Here is a 17,405-nt window from a genome sequence, read left to right as displayed (position 1 = left end):
CATCTAGTTGGCATGAAGTGGTTATGATAACTTAGTGACCACCAGTGATGTCAATAACGAGTTACTTAGTAAGGAGTTACTGACGTCGGACCACTTTTTTCAGTAATGAGTAATCTAACGCGTTGCCATTTCAAATCCAGTAAGACTACAGCTACTTATCGAAATTACTTTGCGTCACCATTTTCTTTTGTAATTAAATTTTATTTCCTCTACTTGTCTTGGGAGAAACCGCCATTTCAATCTGGAGAGACTCAGACGGAGAAAGACAGCGATTAAAAAGGTTTATTGACATACATAAATTAAAGTTCTTTGGCGCTCGGGCCCCTGCTGAGGACATCGAGCTGTGAATTGCAATAAACTCGGATGAGCATTCCCGATGTAGGTTAGGAATGTCATCCCCCGGGGCCCGACGCTGGTGGTGGAGGTCGGTGGATGATGTGTGCCTGGAGAGCCGGGAGAGTGGAGGTGGAGGAGGTTTGAGCGCTGCTGAAAAGCGGAAGATGCCATGGATGGAGCTGGGCCTTGGTCGGTGATTGGCCGTGACCTGTCCAGCGTTGATAGGTCGGCGGCGATGAGCGGGACGCGCCGATTGGATGATGCAGGTGAGGCTAGAGAGTCTTCCGGTTTGAATTTGCGCCTAGGCTTCATTTCTATGCGACAGTATCAGCAGCGACAGAAACAGAAACATGGAGGGAAGAGGGAGATGCGCATTTTGTCGCTGGAAAAACGGGAAGTATTTTGAGTTTCCTTCGCCAAGTCCTATTATAAGCAGCTTTGGGCTTGTTTTTTTTTTCTAAAGTCGCTTGCAGATTTAATGAGTCGCGTGTTGCGCTTTTTGGGCTTGGAAATAAGCAGACATAAACCCCAGAATTTGTCTGACATCTAGTTAGTTTTAGTCAGACTCTCCCTGTCCATCGTTTCCAGCGGGGCGGATCATTTCAACCGTCCCGCTGTGTCTTTGTTAATGTCAAGTTAATATATTACCTGTGAATTACGTCGAGCTTCGCGTTGCACTCCAGAAAACTGCAAATATCGAGACTAATATGGACAGCGCAATAAACGTGAAAACAGCCACGAATGAACGAGTCCATAAAGTTGTGCAACTAAACACCATTATAATTATTTTGTTTTTCCTTAATACCTAAAAACAGAAATAAAACTGTGGTTCTTGAAAAATATCACCACAAATTTCCTATAGCATATATTCAAGTTGTTTTTTCATGAGCAACATTTTCTGACTGTTTTATTCAGCTGGACTGAGCAGCGTCTTTGGGTTGTAAAGGTTGCAGACCCCTGGACTGGACAGACCTGCCCAAACTTAAACACGATCACCACCAAAGATTTGTCTGGTGACATCAGTGGCTTAAACGTGGCGCCTCTTTGACGTCTCCAACATTGTTGACGGCTAAAATTTCTTCTCGGCGTAAATCAACTTTTACCAGAGAACAGAATCGAGTTTGCTGGTCCCTCGTCCATGACGTCTGTGTGTGGTGGTATGGTCAGGTACCAACGAAGGTCGTCCAGTAAGCGTTACATGCTGATATAAATGGTTTCGACCGATCTGACGTGTCTCTCAACTCCCTTAAATGTGCTTGGAGTTGAGTGGCATTTTTCATCATTCTGTTCCCCAGGGCATTGTTCACAAAGAAGCAGCCATCAGTGTGGGATGTGGCCAGAGGACGTCCACTTCTGTGTGTTTCTGTGACTTTTCCGGTGTTTCTGTAACTCTGTTGTAACCTTATGACACTCTGTGACGCCCTAAGCTCAGTAGCCACTTCCGTCTAATTACATCCTCCCTGAAACCCCACAATGGCGAGGCACAGTTGATCATCTGCTAAGTGTCGTCTTGGTCTTGTGACATCAAAGTGTGATGATGATGAAATTTATTGGTTGATTCCTGGTTAAAACACCTGCTGAGAATTTTGTCATTAGGCTCCGTATTACAGAAAAGGAAGTGGTGCAAAAAGGACTGACACATTGAACAGTTAGACATGAGCACTCAAAGGTTTAGAGAAGATTACATTAAGTTTACCTGTAAAGGTTGTAGCACATTTTGACTTCATCTTGTAATTTCACCCTATCTTGTATTAGTAATGGATATCATGCCTGTTTGATTTATTTTTATGAGGGGTTGTTTATTTCTAACCCTATATAAGATTTGGTAATGTCACATAATTTATTTATTCACTGTGAGATTAAGTCATACAATTATCCTGCATATCACGTAGTTAGGTAAATATTTGTAAATTCCTAAGCAGATACTGAGACAACTGGATAATGTACAGTAAGTTGCTTTTCTTTAAAACTTAAAGTGCTGATTTTCATGAGTATTTTATTCATAGACTGAGTCACCAGCGACTTGTTTTGTAAAGATGATAGAGTTCATATCTTGTGTTATTCCTGGAATCTGCTGAAGTATTTCTTCCAGTTTGAGGTTACTGCCTCAAGGTTTCAGATGAACTGTACTTCCAAGTATGACTTTACACAACTTTTGTAGTTCTGATTTTAAACTCTCTGTTTCCTTTTCAAGAGTTCAAGTTCCTTCTTCATGTTTCTGTGGTGTCAGTTGCATAATCTGTCATTCTGCTGTCTTCTGTCTTTTTTTAAGCAATAGAGGGTTTCACCATAACAAACTTGTCTGTTTGGATGTTAGCTCTCACTGTGACTTTAACTGTGGGATTCCCACTCACACTTGGCATGTTTATACATGTTTGTACAATTGCAGACAGTTTCTGACTGTGTTATGTTCTGGCCTGTCTTTGCAGAAGCTGCCCTGGATGTCCTGTCTATGTACAATTCTGTTTGATAAAGTAGGGTAAAGATATCTAAAATCCTTTAAAAATATGTTGTCTATGCTGGTATTTATTTGATGCTGAAAACTACATAATTCTGTTCTTTCAACACATGTTCCTGAGTAACTAAACAGCCAAATGATTTGTAGATTGTGTACAAATATTTATGATAAACCGGCCAGATGGCTTCCTGCAACATGGTGCTCTTCACTGTAGATGTATTCCTACATATTTTCCATTTCTAATCTCAATACCATAACCAATTCCAGAGTCACATTTCCTTAGTTATGGGTCCAGCTTTTGCAAAATTTTGGAAATATTAGTCCACCGGTTTTTCATTTGATTTGTACAAATCATAAAGCAACACAATGTTAAAGATTAATTCAAATTTGGCAATATAACAAAGTTATTTTACTGGTTTCTTAAACATCTTTACTAATTTACATCAACTATCAAAATCTACAATATAGTTTAATGATATGTGATACCAAAAATTAGGTGCTTCAGTGCTTTGAAAAATAGACCCAGAAAGTAAAACTATAATGTATGAAAGTCTAATAGCTATAAACAACTGAAGAATTCATAAAACTGGACAAATAATGTGCAATTCCAGGTCTAAAGGAAATTACGTTTTAAAAATACATTTTAAAATTCAAAACTCAACTATTTATTCATACTTAATTTTTCAGATACAATATATCAGAATCTCACCAAACAGTTAAGTTATTTTTGTTATAAGATGCAAAACATGAAACTCGTCTATTATCCATATCCATTTCACAAAAAGTAGTATATTACAAGCCTTTGTATCTAATTAGTGATTATGGCTTACTGTTAAAGAAAAGCTCAAATTTAGTTTAAAAAAATGTGTGATATTATATAAAACCAATAACAAAAAAGAATCTTCAAAACATAAATGCCAGTCTACTAAAAGATATGTCTCTTTATTCTACAGCATATTCACCCAAAACTTGGTGTGGGCTCTTTATGAACTAAGTGCATTAATGAAGTGATTATGTCTACATCGTTTAGTCTGATGTTTCTTGTATTTCTTTAATACTCCATAGGTTCTCTACAGCTTAGGTCAGGCCAAATGGCTAACCAATCAAACATAACGATGCCAATAATGGAAAATGAAATCGATATCTTCATACAATGTGCTCCTGGTAAGCATCAATGCTGACTTTTACCTTGAACTAAAACAAATTCAGTTGAAGTTTAGAGTTTCTCTCCACTCTTTGTCTAGACTCTGTCACCTTAACTTACAAAATAAAACAAATTTTACTTTGGTCTTGAACCAGTCCAGTCCTATTTTATTTTATTTTTTTACAATTTATTCCTCTAACCCTTATTTTCTGCCACACTTTTTTCTTCCACCTAACTCTCCATTTATATTCTTGAATAAAGCTTTTTGTGAAGTTTTTTCAAGCAACGGACATTTGTGGTTTACCTTCCAATAATGTGTTATGATATATGATTCTTCTTCTGTCTTTTTATCAGCATACAATGCAGCACGCTTTTTATGGTTTTATATGTATTATATGTTATGGTTATCTGTTATAACCATAACATATGAGACTGGCGACAGTCACACATAAACAAAAACTGATTAAGGCAGGCCCTTAGCGAGGGTGCAATGAGGAGAAGATAAAAGCAGAACTCGTGCTACAATCTTTTCTGCACTCTGTGTCACCCTTAAGGTATGCTGAGTGGAGCCCAGCGCTGGACAGTGAATGTCACTCTATACCTGTCCAGTTTGTATGACTTGTAACATTTCATTTCAATTGGAATTCAGAAGTACTTTATTGATCAAAAAGGAAAATTACATTTGATCATTTTCGGCTTTAACGCCTACTTTATACTTAACCAAATCTCATTAATTCTCAAGGTAATGACTGAGGAGTTTTGGTCAGGTCATAGAACTGGTAAACACAGCTGGGTGTTGCACAGAAGGGGAAAAACGTGCAGCACAACAAAGGTGAGTTACCTTCTGCTGGACAATTGTCAAATCAGCATTCCTCCTTTTGTGTACATCATATTTTTGTGTTGCATGTCATTTTTATTCATCTGTAATATTTTAGTTTGTTGAGAAAGTAAACTTAAAGTTTTGTTAAGCCGTAAAACATAATTGTCAAAATTAGCAGAAATGCTTGAATTAGTTTAACATTTTGTGCTGAATTACTGAAATAAATTAATTTACAAAAAAATTCTAAATTATTTTTGTGGGGAGACAGTGGTTGGTATTTCCGACCCGACTTTCAAAAAGATACCGGAGTTTGTGTCATTGTATTCGTGTTGATTGATGTGGTAGAGTAGTACCGCCTCCCAAGATCATCGGCCCATTCGGAAAAAGTCGCCCGTCAACAATTCGGACGAAACCGAAACGACTCACCTGCCAAACAGTCTAAGAAGGAGGACCTGGGAAAGAAGACACTTTATCCCCAACCCCGAGGAAACGCTGCCCTCTGCTTCTTACTGAAAATTAAAAATTGTCTTTTGTTGTCGGTCGGCGAGAACTTCTTTTTTTTTTTTAACTTTTTGAACCGAGACTGATACGTTTACGGTCCCACGGAGAGAACGTATTTATTCTTAGTTGACACCGTTTAACAGGCGCTTCCGGGTCTTTTGGAAAACTAAAACCACGGAATGAAATCTGGGGAGATTGAGTTGGAAGAAATTAAGACAAATTCGGACCAAAAGGTACGTTAGTAAAATAATAGGAATTTCAAATTGCTATCCGATTTAGTTCTCCTGTCTATAAGCCTCTCTGACAAGAAAAATATTTTAATTATCAAATTACCAAAATAAATGTTGTAATTATAAAATGATTTGTCTAGCAGAAATATTTATTTGAATAATACATTTTAGGCTAATGGCAGTCAAGTTGACAGGTGGGGGCGTGTGATCCCCAACCCTGATCACTTCCAATCAGTCCAGTTTCTTATGTCACAGAGATGCAGCATTTATTTATAGAGTTAGTTGTTGTCTTTTTTAGGGGAGGGAGAGTTGTATGATAAAATATTCTATTGACAGAACATTAAAAGAGTTTTCAAATTGTACAAATATTATCTATGTGGGTTTGGATATAAGAACATTTTAAAAACTGAATGGGACAGTTTTAAAGCTGTAACAACAAATGACACAATTTCTGGATTTTAAATGTTTTTTTCTTTAAATGTGGTCCTGAAATGTTCATCACAAATGTTTGATTTGATGAATAAAAATTGGTTAATTGACTTATCCTAGCCTTTTAGGCAGCAAAAATGCATGCAGAATCTGATCTTTGTAAGCGTAAACCTCAAAAGAAAAATGCATGGGCTTGTATTCTGTTTTACATGAAACCTTATAGTGGAATACAAATTTGGACCTTGCTTTGATAGGAATGGGCCATAAATCAAAATGGTTGATTTATTGTCCTTTTTGTAGTAAAACAGTATGCTTAGTTTAAAAAAATGAACAAGCAAACCATTTGGTTGGGTTAAGAAAATCCCACTGGTCATTTTTGTTAAAGCAAACACAGTTTTGTGGGATCACCTCTGAAACAAGCTCTAGCTAGGTGGTTAACAAGAACGTGCATAAAATAAAATAAAAATCCAACGCTTGCAGAAGCGCTTGCAGTTTCAAGCACTTCTGCAAACTCACTAATAGCAACATACTGTATTTACTCAATGTCACTCTGAGAGCCCATTCTCTTGTGATCACAGGATAATAAAACCCCTGAACATCTGTCCTAATGTTTGGTTTTGGTGTGCTGCCAATTTTGGCCACTCATTTTGGTGTGTGATTATTAGCAGCCACACCACCTGGACGTCTGTTTGAAAAAAAGTTTTGGAAGCCACCCTTGTTCTTGGGAGCTGACATTTTCCTGAAACAATAATTTACAACCATAATTTACAATGACAAAAATACGGCAATGGAAGGTAAAGGTAAAGGTAATTTTATTTATATAGCACATTTTCAGCAACAAGGCGATACAAAGTGCTTTACAGGAATTAAAAGGAAATACAAACAAAAGAACAAACCAAAGGAAAGAGCAAAAGATGAAAAAGAATCTAATGTTGATCTAAAGTATGTAAGCTAGGTGCTCCTGTGAACTAAGAAATAGTTCAAATAACTATTTTGAATCACAATATTGATTATAAATAATCAATATGTTTTATAAACTCTTAGGAAATGGTAGATGGTCGAGATGGTGAGGCCAGTGTGGAAAACCTTTTGCTTTCTCAGGTGAGTTTTTGTCACTGTCCATTGTTTTTCTTCTGCATGACCTTATTTTTAATAGTTTGCAACAATTTCATAAGAATAACATTAGTACATGAATACAATGAAGTTATTAGGAAAGCCATTTACTTTAGCCTTTTCCTTTTTGTCATTTTAAGATCTTGAACAGAAAAAAAAGAACTTAAGTTTCAACCAATAGTTATTAATCTGTTCTAGATATTCAGATGCTAGCTATGCAAAGCATAGGTAGGGATAGATAAAATGATATGCTTCCAAAAACTGCAACGTCTTTGCAAGTGAAAGAACTGTACTGTGATACTACATGCAATATAATGGTTTAGAGAAAAGATCACACCCTTTTGCAGTTGGAAAATAAAATTTTTACTAAGGCTACACATTTTTAATCTCACTTCAAGTGTAAGAAACCACACGAACCAAAGATAGAACTAATGTTAAAACAAAATGGAAACGTCTGCAAAAGGCTTTGCTAAAACTAACAAAAAGCAGGTTAAACAGAACTGCCTATAAACTGGATTACCAAACAGGTAATATTTGGGTGAAAAGATGATAATCAAATTAAATTAAAACACATTTAAAACATAATATGGAATGATAACTGAGACACAAGTATAATATAAACAAATATGGCTTTCCAAGTCTGATTATAATGACTTTTGTCTAGTGTGAATATTGAAATTAGCTAAAATTTGTTTACGCTATCTACTTAGCACATACAATGCTAAGGCTATCTTTGGTGAACAAACCTTCATCATGAGCTAAACTCATCATCACAAACCAAAATTACAGGAAAACCTAATGTATAAGCAATAGGTTATAGCGTCCTAGCCTGCTTGTAGTGACTTTGTGGCCAATTCTTTGGACAAAGTGTGAATGTTCAGCGATGCTAGCCAGTAACAAATGGTAACTGCTTAACAGGTGAAAAGTTAAAATCATCGAGTGATCAAACATTCTCTAACATCAACACAACTCCAGTTTGTGAGCAAACCTAAATCCAGGTTAGAATAGCTTCTTTATCTGTTAGTTTTAACTTTATAACTGAATCTGGTCCAAGTGTGTATGACCTTGATCTGTTAGCTAAAAAAAGAGACATTTAAACCATTTTTCCTTTTGTCAGAGCAATAATGGGGGAACAACATGCATTGAACCAAAGCATAAGAACAGGACAAGTCTACAGGTGGGATCATAACATTGCTCCTCATTAGCTTTTTCTCCTTAGTGTTTGCTTTAAATAACAGTGAACCCCCATTTTAACATTTTTATTTTTTGTACTTTCAGAATTGTTTATCCCACAAAGGAAAACGCAGCAAACTGATTGCTACCTTCATTGTCATTCTCCTTATAACTATTGTGATCATCATCTCTGTGGTTGTGTGCTGCGGTATGAAGTCTAAGCTTCCTGTTTGTTGCAAAAATACAATTTCTTTAAATGCTAAAGATATTATGATATTTATCTAGGTTGCGTAAGTACAGGATTAACTTTTAGTGTGGTTTACTTGTTGACTATTTGTAATTATTTTTCAGTGACTCATGGTGTTTCAGCTTTACATGTCTAACACTGTTTTTCTTTAAACAGCGAACAATGACGATGAAGATGAAAAATTTGACCGAACAACGTTTAATCTGCAACAGAAATTTAATGGGAGCTTCCAGATGGAAATTCCATTTTCAAATGAAACCCAAGGTCTCAATGACATCCAGGGAAAGGTTAGCGATATTATTATTATTATAAATATTATTACCAAGCCAGACATAGTACCCAAGACACAGATAAACAACGAGATGGCTGTTGCTTTATCTATGTATCTGCCTCTCTTATGCTCATTTTTTTCTCTACTTCTTTGGTAAAAAAGAAAAAAAACGATGGGATCATTTCAAATTCTAACTAGAAACTAAATAGTAAATAAAGCAAAGTTTTAAAAAAGTATCTTTCTTTATTATGATAAACACAATACTGTCTTTCATTCGTATCATCTTCACATGCATAGGCAGCCCAAGGTATATGAGAGTTAAACGGCCCACACCACCATGGGTCCCCCAAGACCACCAAACTAGCGTGATAAACAAACTAAATGCTATTACATATGGAAAAACTATATTTATGTTATTTTTATAGTTGCTACACAATGGCCTGACATCTTCCTGCTGCTGGCTGCTGCCACTGCTGGAGAAATACAATAAATCAAATGTGTTAACTTGTTTACTATAAATGTAGTGTTTATCAGCTAATGTTACTTTCAAATAATTAAAATAATATGGCACACTTAAATAGCACTCTTCATTTCAAAATCTCTGCATTTTTTTTAGTTTACTACTCATGTAAGGTTAAAATCACACTGGTATAAGGTCGACTAATTACAAATTATGCTAATAATAGTGGGTACATTACATATATAGAGTAGCCTAGGAATGATAAAGAATCTGGTGTTGACATGTTGGTATGGGGACCCTAATAAAAATCTGCTTAGGGCCCCAAAAAGGCTTGTGCTGGCCCTGCAGACAGAGCTCCTGTCTCTGTCTCTGCAGAGCTCTTTTCTTCATCTTCTCCTGACTGTCACAGCTCATGTCTCTTCCGGATAGTGCGGCTACACTCCAAATAATCTTCCTTATATGGTCTTAACCTTCAGTTCTAGAGAGGTGAAGTGTAAAAATTCTTTTCTGATCTGCTCTGAAAAACAACCAAAAGCATTTATGTTTAATGCTTTCAAGAAATGTTTGGGTTTTTTGCCTTAAAAATTTACTTTATAGATAATATTTTATTGTGTTTTGCAGTTCTTTTAAATAATGCAAAAGTATTGCAGAAATAAAGCACAGCTATCATTTCTTATAAAGAATGTCTAGGTTGCTCTGGGCTGTTTGTCCAAGTAACACCACATTCCTATTGTTTCTTTTTACATGTTTCTACCTGCCCCACCCAGCTGACCAAGCTCTACGAATCCTCCCATGCTCTGGGTCGTTTCTTCTCAAACGCAGAGACATTTCACCTTGGGTAAACACACAAGCCACTCAGTGGTTATTGCACTGTAGTCTTCCCCGTGTTGCATGACACGTTATGCTTTGTGCTGAAGTTAACCAGTGCTTCCCTCTGCCTGCAGGAGTGAGTCTGCTGTCGTGCAATACAAGCTGACATTTATCTTTCCAGAAGAAGAGCTTAGAAACTCCACTCTTAGCAGAGAGATTGTGTACAATGTGTTCAGGCAGTTCCTTTATGATCAGAATGAAGAAGAATCTGGGACTATGTTCATTCTCCCAAGTTCCTTGAAAATGCACACCATGCATTAATCAGATCTTGAAAAATGAGTTCCTGTAAAACCACTAAAACCGGATTTCCAGGATGGGAATTTTTTTTTTACGTAGTGGACTAGAGACAGTTAACTTGTCAGCTCTTGTTCACTGCACAGAGACACTGTCCATGTGAATGCTCTCACATGACCAAATAGCATACACCACATGGTTGCTATACATTTATGATTTTTATGTACTGTAATGTAGATTTTGTTGTGTATTGCCATTGTTTTTAAGCTCCAAAGGTCTTTGTTAAAACCTCAGATGTCATATATTGATGTAGCGGAAATGATGACCTGCTGTTAGAAGTGGGTACACACACTCCTTTGCATACACGTTCAGTTTTCAAGCAGGCATCATTTGCAAACTGTAACTGGACTTGCCTTGAAACATTTGCATTAAATGCAACAAACATTAAAATATCCAGGTGCAGAGAGACAACGAGTTATTTTATTTGCCAAGTGATGAACTTACTGACCTAAGTGTGATTTATAATGTTATTTTAATCATGTGTGCTTTGTGACATATATTAAATTTCATTAATTCTGTTTTTTTTTTGTTGTTGTTGCATATTAGTATTTTTTTATGAACAACAGAGGGCGCAGGTGTGCCTCACCAGGGGTGTTTTTTTTTTTTTTTACCTCTCAGTGACTAGATATCTTTCCCTGAATGAGGTTGTAGAGAAGGTTATTCCAGTTTATGATTGAACTCGTAAATGTTTAACGCCTTGAACAAACACAGCCGCCTCAGTTAATCAGTTTGCACGCGTTTTTGTAACCTTATCCTCATTCTACAGCTAGTAAGACTTTAACATGTTAAATCTCAGAGGGTCACGTTTTAGAAGTGGAACCATTTGGTTGAACATCATTCCAGGAAAAGTTATTGCGGTTTTAGGAGATTTTAAAAGCACAGTATCCTTTAATAATCCCCCTGTAGACTGTACCACAGATTTTGTCTTACAATAAAATATGCCATTTACGAGAATTTTAAAACAATCTGCTGTAATTTTTCCAGTCGTCATGATAAAACAAGATTAGTACAAGATGGAAAAATTAATGTTTCTTAGAATTTTCGAAGATGAAGCAATATCAACTAAATATGGAACCAGTCTAATCCAGCATTGTAAGGCAAAGTCTGACCCTGACCCCAGAGGGAGCAATCCACCAATTTTTGAGATACTCCCAGAAGGAGCTGGAGGATGTTGTTGTGAATAGTGTTTTCCGAGTCTCCATCCTGCCCCTGTAATCCCATCTCAGATATGTGGAAGATGAAGGATTGAGGTCCAGCCTTTTTTTGATCCACCTCCATTTTTCAGACACTGTAAGTATTTTTGCAGCTGGTTCTTAACAGAACCACTCCTAGAATGTTTTGTAAGGAGTGGCCAAATGGGGGCCAGTAACAATAATATTGTAGTAAGAGACCAAAACTGAAAGATTAAACAGGATACACCTACACAAATACACAGTGGGCCAAAATCAGAAGCCTGGAAAAGTTGATGACCAGCCTTGATATTAATGTGAAAATTTTCTATCATACTTATTTGTTATGTGTACATTGGCTCCGCACGCAAGACCAACTATCTATTCTTCAGCTTTGTGGACAGATATTGCATTTCTCACCTGTCTAGAAAGCTTCTGTGTACCTTTCATTTGGCTGTTTTTCAGAAGGATGATGTAACTGAAACGTGGAGGTATGTCGTTTTAGTGGTGGATGTTCTGTTCACCAGCACGCCAACTACAGTAGAACTTTGAGCGAAATATATTTATACTGTGGAGATAATTTTGCTCGCATTCCTGCATAAGACATACTGTTTGTGTTTTCACCATCTTTTTAATCCTACATAAAATATACAATGGGAGTTTAAAATACTCTTAGCTCCCATACTTTTTGACCTAAATATTCAGGTAACATTTGAGATTTGTTGTGTAACAGAATAGTTGGCTTTCAAAAAGAGGCACTATCAAGGAAAAAAATAGAAAGTATATTTGTGTGCACCTTAAATAACATTGCAACTCATTCTTTTTCTTTTAAATGAATCCATAAAAACATTATTCTGTGATTGCCAGGCTCTGAGAAGGCTATTACAAAGAGAGGCCATTGTTCCCCCTGAAATTCCCCAAGTGGCGCCATTGCTGCCAAAAAGAAATAATGTCTCTTTTAAAACAGAAAGCTATGCAATTGCTCATTTGGAGCGTTCTTCCATATATTAACAAAATCTCAGGGTGATAAGACAATAGTAGTGACATTTGAAGAAATATAGTTGCTATTCACCAATTTAAAGAACTATTATTCTCTGTATTAATCAGAGGTGCCCCAATCCCTGCCTCTGTTCAAGGCTACCATCCTCCTACTTGTAGACACATCCACTCTCCAACACACCTGAATGAAATGAGTGGCTCGTTCCCAGGCCTATGCAGAGCCAAAAATATGCTGATTAGTAAATTAGGTCACCTTGAATTATTGACATGAATGCATTTAATTCTTTGGCAGCGGTGCAAGATCAACATTGACTCTGGCTGTCAATCCTATTTTGAGAACTGTCAGCCACCCAAAGCCAGATTTACTCAGCTGAGCTCACTGAGCTTTTATAGCCTTATTACAAACAGCAGAGGTTCCTCTGAAAGCTGCCATGAATTCTTCAACACTAGAGTCAGGGGTCTTCAATTCTTACCATTCTGGGACCCTAAAACTGATGGAGAGCCTGAGCAAGGGCCCATGTTTGTCTGTGTCTTTTTATAATAAACTAGAGTTAGAAATATATAAAATGTGCATTACTTCTGGGCATTTAATACAAATAACATGTGACTTCTTTACTTCCTGTTTTCATAGTTAAATATAAGTTTGAATACAAACACGATTGTTTAATAATGCCACTGCCATTAACAAATGGTCTTATTTTGCACATCATGCAGAACTTTTGACTTAGTAAATGGATTTTTGCTTACAGCATGTGTGGATTTCTGACTGAAATACGTTTTCATGTCTGATTTTAACTACATGTCAGTCATGACATATGAATTTTGAAAAAAAATTTAATAAAGTAATGTCTAATCAGAAATTTCACGACCCCTGTAGGGCTTATGACCCCTATGTTGATATAAATTGTTTTGTTACTTATTGCAACCTCATCCTCTTAGTTCATGTTTTTTCATTCAATGCTTTTCAAAAGTATTTGTAACCTTTGAACTTTTTGATTTTTTGTCACATTACAGCGATAGACCTCATGTATAATTGTGAAGAGAGAGGAAAATGACACTTTGTTTTATTCAAATAAATTTTTATTCAGCCCACTTGAGACAATACTATATAGAAATACCTCTCTGCAATTCCTCCAAGAAAGTCTCCATCTAGTTGCATCTAGGAACTGCATTTGTTGCTGTTTCTTCTTTGCAAAATATCCAGTTTGTTAACCAGATTTTTGTCTGGACTTTGACTAGACCAATAAGACACTGAATCTTGCTGCCAAACTGGAGGCAGGTTCTCGCTCTCGCAATCTCTTCTCTCTTTCTCTCTCTCCCACAATGCAATTACGTTACGCCAGATAATGACATTTATTTCCGCTTTTGTTTTTGACCTAATGTCCTGAGGTTCTTGGAAGCCTCAGCACTTATCCAATTAAAGCGTTATCTCTCCTTTGGGCTTAAAGATTAAGCGTAAACTCTGCAATGGGAGTCAGACAGAAATCACAGGTGCCATCTTCTCCAAGCATTGGTTTCACCGCCACTCCTCTGTGGGATCTGTGTCCAAAACAAAAATCACAATCCTAAAAAGGAGTGATGGGCTCCTACAGCTCAAACCTGGATGATATCTTGGAGGAGGACATGCATCACTGGTACACAAAGTTCATGAGGGAATCTCCCTCAGGACTAATCACTCTGTTTGAGCTGAAGACAATGCTTGACATGAACGGCATGACAGAAGAGGCCAACAGTTATGTGGACCAGGTGTTCTATACCTTTGATATGGATGGGGTAAGAAAATACATTTCTGCTTAACTGCCTTCAATGACTTAATATGAGCAATATTTACAACCTAAATGATAGATAAAATAGGCTTCTGTTTCAATAAAGTACAAAAGAGTTTGATTCTAAATTTTAGGGTCTTACCTAAAGAAAACATGAATGTGCAGCACAGGAATAGATGCTTATGTTGTCTTTGTTTTTCTTTCCAGGATGGCTATTTAGACTTTGTGGAATACATCGCAGCTATAAGTCTATTGCTGAAGGGAGAAGTAAATCAGAAATTAAAGTGGTACTTCAAGCTTTTTGATCAAGACGGAAATGGGAAAATTGACAAGGATGAGCTGGAAACTATATTTAAGGTACGGCTTGGTCTTAAATATTTAGCAATCACATTCTAACACATGCAGAGCATGGCCTCTGGAATCCTTAAAGCCATTAACAGATCCTGAAATGGACATGACATCTAATCAGAGAATCTCTTACATCATAAGAGGGCTAAATATGGTGTTACCTAACAGACCAGAGAGGACAAATTCTTGTACACTTAATCATTAATTCAATATTTATTTATTGTGAAATATACTTTCATTTAAAGTGTATTTTAGGCTAAAAGGACACATAAAACCATTATTTAACTTATTAGAGCTCAAAGTTTTTTTTTTTTTTTTTATTCAATTCAGATGTCAATGTTTTAACCTAAACTGATAATGTACTGCAAACTTTAAAAGCTGCTGTAAAATTTTCTTAACAGGCTATTCAAGATATCACCAGAAGTTACGAGATACCTCCAGAGACAATTGTGACTCTTATATATGAGAAAATTGACGTCAAAGGAGAAGGTAACACACTACGGTATTTTCACTGCTTGAGCTTGTGTCTTAGTGGGATTATAGGTGATAGAGCAAAACAATGTAATGTATAGCCAAGAAGTGGACGATTTTTTTTTTTTTTTTTACATCTAGAAAGGAACATTTTTATCTAATCTGATTTGTAAAATACCTCAAGCAAGCTATGTTAAATTGCAGCGGTTTCTGAAATGGAGTAAGGTCTGGACTATGATTGGGCCATTCAAAGACAAAAATATGTGTTGGGATACCAGTGGTGTCCAAACTTTAAAATCTGCAAACTGAAAGCAAGTTAAACTAAAATGTGAACCAGGTGTATTGCAGTGATTTTGCTTTTTAGATTCTCAACAATGACCTAATATTAAACAAATGCTTAATATTCTGATGAAACAAGAAAGCAATATAATTTTTCTGAATATATTGGTAGATACGTTTATGTTAAGAGACATAACTTCCTCTTTTAGAGTTTTGTTTTAGTCTATTCTCAATCACAAGGATGAGAAATGGGCCATTCTCCCTGCTGCTTACTGTATATAGTTTCAATGAATTGGTTCTCCAAAGGCTGATTTTGAAACACCTGCTGGATTTTTTTCTATTTTTATTTAAGGCTGTAGTTGTTGTTAAATTAAACATGGTTAATGAAAGAAAAATACTTTTAAGTGCCAGGGGTATCAAACTCCAGTCCTCGAGGGCCGCAGTCCTGCAACTTTTAGATGTGCCTCTGCTGCACCACACCTGAAAAGAATAATTAGGTCATCAGCAAGGCTGGGAGAACTGATCTACACAAGCAGGAGGTAATTAAGCCATTTCATTCCAGTGTTTTGTACCTGTGGCACATCTAAAAACTGCAGGACTGCGGCCCTCGAGGACTGGAGTTTGAGACCCCTGGAATGGTTAGCATTTTAAAAATATTTTAATTTCCCAGGGAAAACCATGACTTGTATAATAATTGTCCACCTGCCTATGGTGCAGGGGTAATGTATAGATCAGCTGCACTCTTTTCAGAAGATGCTACTCTAACCAAAAGTGGCTTAAAGTTTCTAAAATGAAAGTGAACCTAATTATTTCTAACTACACCGTACCCATACATATGTAAGATGGACTTCTCATTTCTATTTTCATTTCCTCAGGTGAGTTGACGCTGGAAGAGTTCATCAGCGGAGCGAGGGAGCATCCTGACATCATGGATATGCTCACAAGAATGATGGATCTCACACAAGTCTTGGAAATTATAGTCAAAGGTCAAAGGAGGAACGCCGTGAATTGAGATGTGATTCCACAAACTGGATTTTTTCTGAGTTATGCATTGTAAATTAAAAAAGCAAGACTGTCCTTGAAGGATTTGGACTTAATATCTGCCAGCAACAAATGAAGTGGCTGATATGTCACTTTTTACTCAGACTGTGCTTGCAGAGCTTTATTTACGGTTTTGATTTAGGATTAAAACATTTTTGCAAAAGATTTTGCTTGTGACTGTTGGGGAGGTTTCGAGTCGTGGTTCCAGGTTGTGCAAATTATGGAGTAAATTCTATGCATTTTTAACTAGTCAGTTCAAAGCAAACATCTTGAGATCAAACTGAATCTTGAACAGTTCTGCTGAATTCAAAACCTTTTTCTGTTGGTTGTTGAAGTTAAAAATGCAAACAGTACCTACAGGTGCAGCAAGCATAAAGAATGTTTTCTGTATGTACAGGTTATATTGTGGATGTTACAATATGTTGCAGTATGTTATTAATATGAAAGTGATGCCTTTATGAATAGTACAGTGTTTGTTTTAAAATTTGTTTCACTTTTTGAAAGATTTATTTGTCAAAATCATTGTCGGAGATGCAATCCACATGTGGAAGACATTTATTTAAACCTGCAAAAGCTAAAATGACATAACTGAGTGTCTTATTTTATTTTGGTTTACAGTATTGCTACATGTAATTGTAAATATGAAACAATAAAACATTAGAAATAGGCATAATTTTAAATAGAAATATGGACGTGTTATTATTCTGTCTACAAGGGGCATAGTGTTTATGGCTATATGAATGCATTTTAAAATGATTTATAAAGTGAAAGTATGAGGAGATATTATTAGATTTACAGATGATAATATCTTGGTATTTATTTATTTTTGGTCATAAATCCAGATTTGTTGGACATGCAGACTGAAGCTGATGGCTCGTCAAAGAGGGCCTGAGATCACAGCAGATTGTCTCAAAATCTGAGAGCTTCACAGCTTTTGAAAATGCTACTTTATAAACTTGTAAAGCGTTGTCATGTTTACATTAATT

General features: G+C 36.3%; 2 protein-coding genes across 3 annotated transcripts; both read left to right on the top strand.

Moving 5' to 3' along the window:
* The first annotated feature begins 1,101 nt into the window (after positions 1-1,101).
* Positions 1,102-10,864, top strand: LOC102216386. 2 transcript variants are annotated; one of them, XM_014475823.2, is made up of 9 exons: positions 1,102-2,810; positions 3,860-3,958; positions 4,493-4,770; positions 6,963-7,019; positions 8,149-8,208; positions 8,310-8,412; positions 8,608-8,738; positions 9,950-10,020; positions 10,127-10,864. In XM_014475823.2, exons 3-9 carry the CDS (start codon positions 4,684-4,686, stop codon positions 10,311-10,313), a joined length of 696 nt encoding a protein of 231 aa, XP_014331309.1. In that variant the 5' UTR covers positions 1,102-2,810; positions 3,860-3,958; positions 4,493-4,683; the 3' UTR covers positions 10,314-10,864. The 2 variants fall into 2 exon arrangements, with proteins under 2 accessions (XP_014331309.1, XP_023207822.1); XM_023352054.1 differs by lacking the exons at positions 1,102-2,810; positions 3,860-3,958; positions 4,493-4,770 and adding an exon at positions 5,140-5,492.
* Positions 10,865-10,948: 84 nt separating this feature from the next.
* On the top strand, positions 10,949-17,087 carry LOC102231401 (guanylyl cyclase-activating protein 1-like). The gene is made up of 4 exons (XM_005796887.2): positions 10,949-14,287; positions 14,488-14,637; positions 15,030-15,117; positions 16,254-17,087. Exons 1-4 carry the CDS (start codon positions 14,093-14,095, stop codon positions 16,388-16,390), a joined length of 570 nt encoding a protein of 189 aa, XP_005796944.1. The 5' UTR covers positions 10,949-14,092; the 3' UTR covers positions 16,391-17,087.
* Positions 17,088-17,405: the final 318 nt, after the last annotated feature.

The sequence above is a fragment of the Xiphophorus maculatus genome, chromosome 18 (assembly GCF_002775205.1).
Source record: "Xiphophorus maculatus strain JP 163 A chromosome 18, X_maculatus-5.0-male, whole genome shotgun sequence".
NCBI classification, from domain to species: domain Eukaryota; kingdom Metazoa; phylum Chordata; class Actinopteri; order Cyprinodontiformes; family Poeciliidae; genus Xiphophorus; species Xiphophorus maculatus.
The sequence above is the reverse complement of the archived record's forward strand: the minus strand, read 5'-3'. Positions and strand labels throughout refer to the sequence as shown.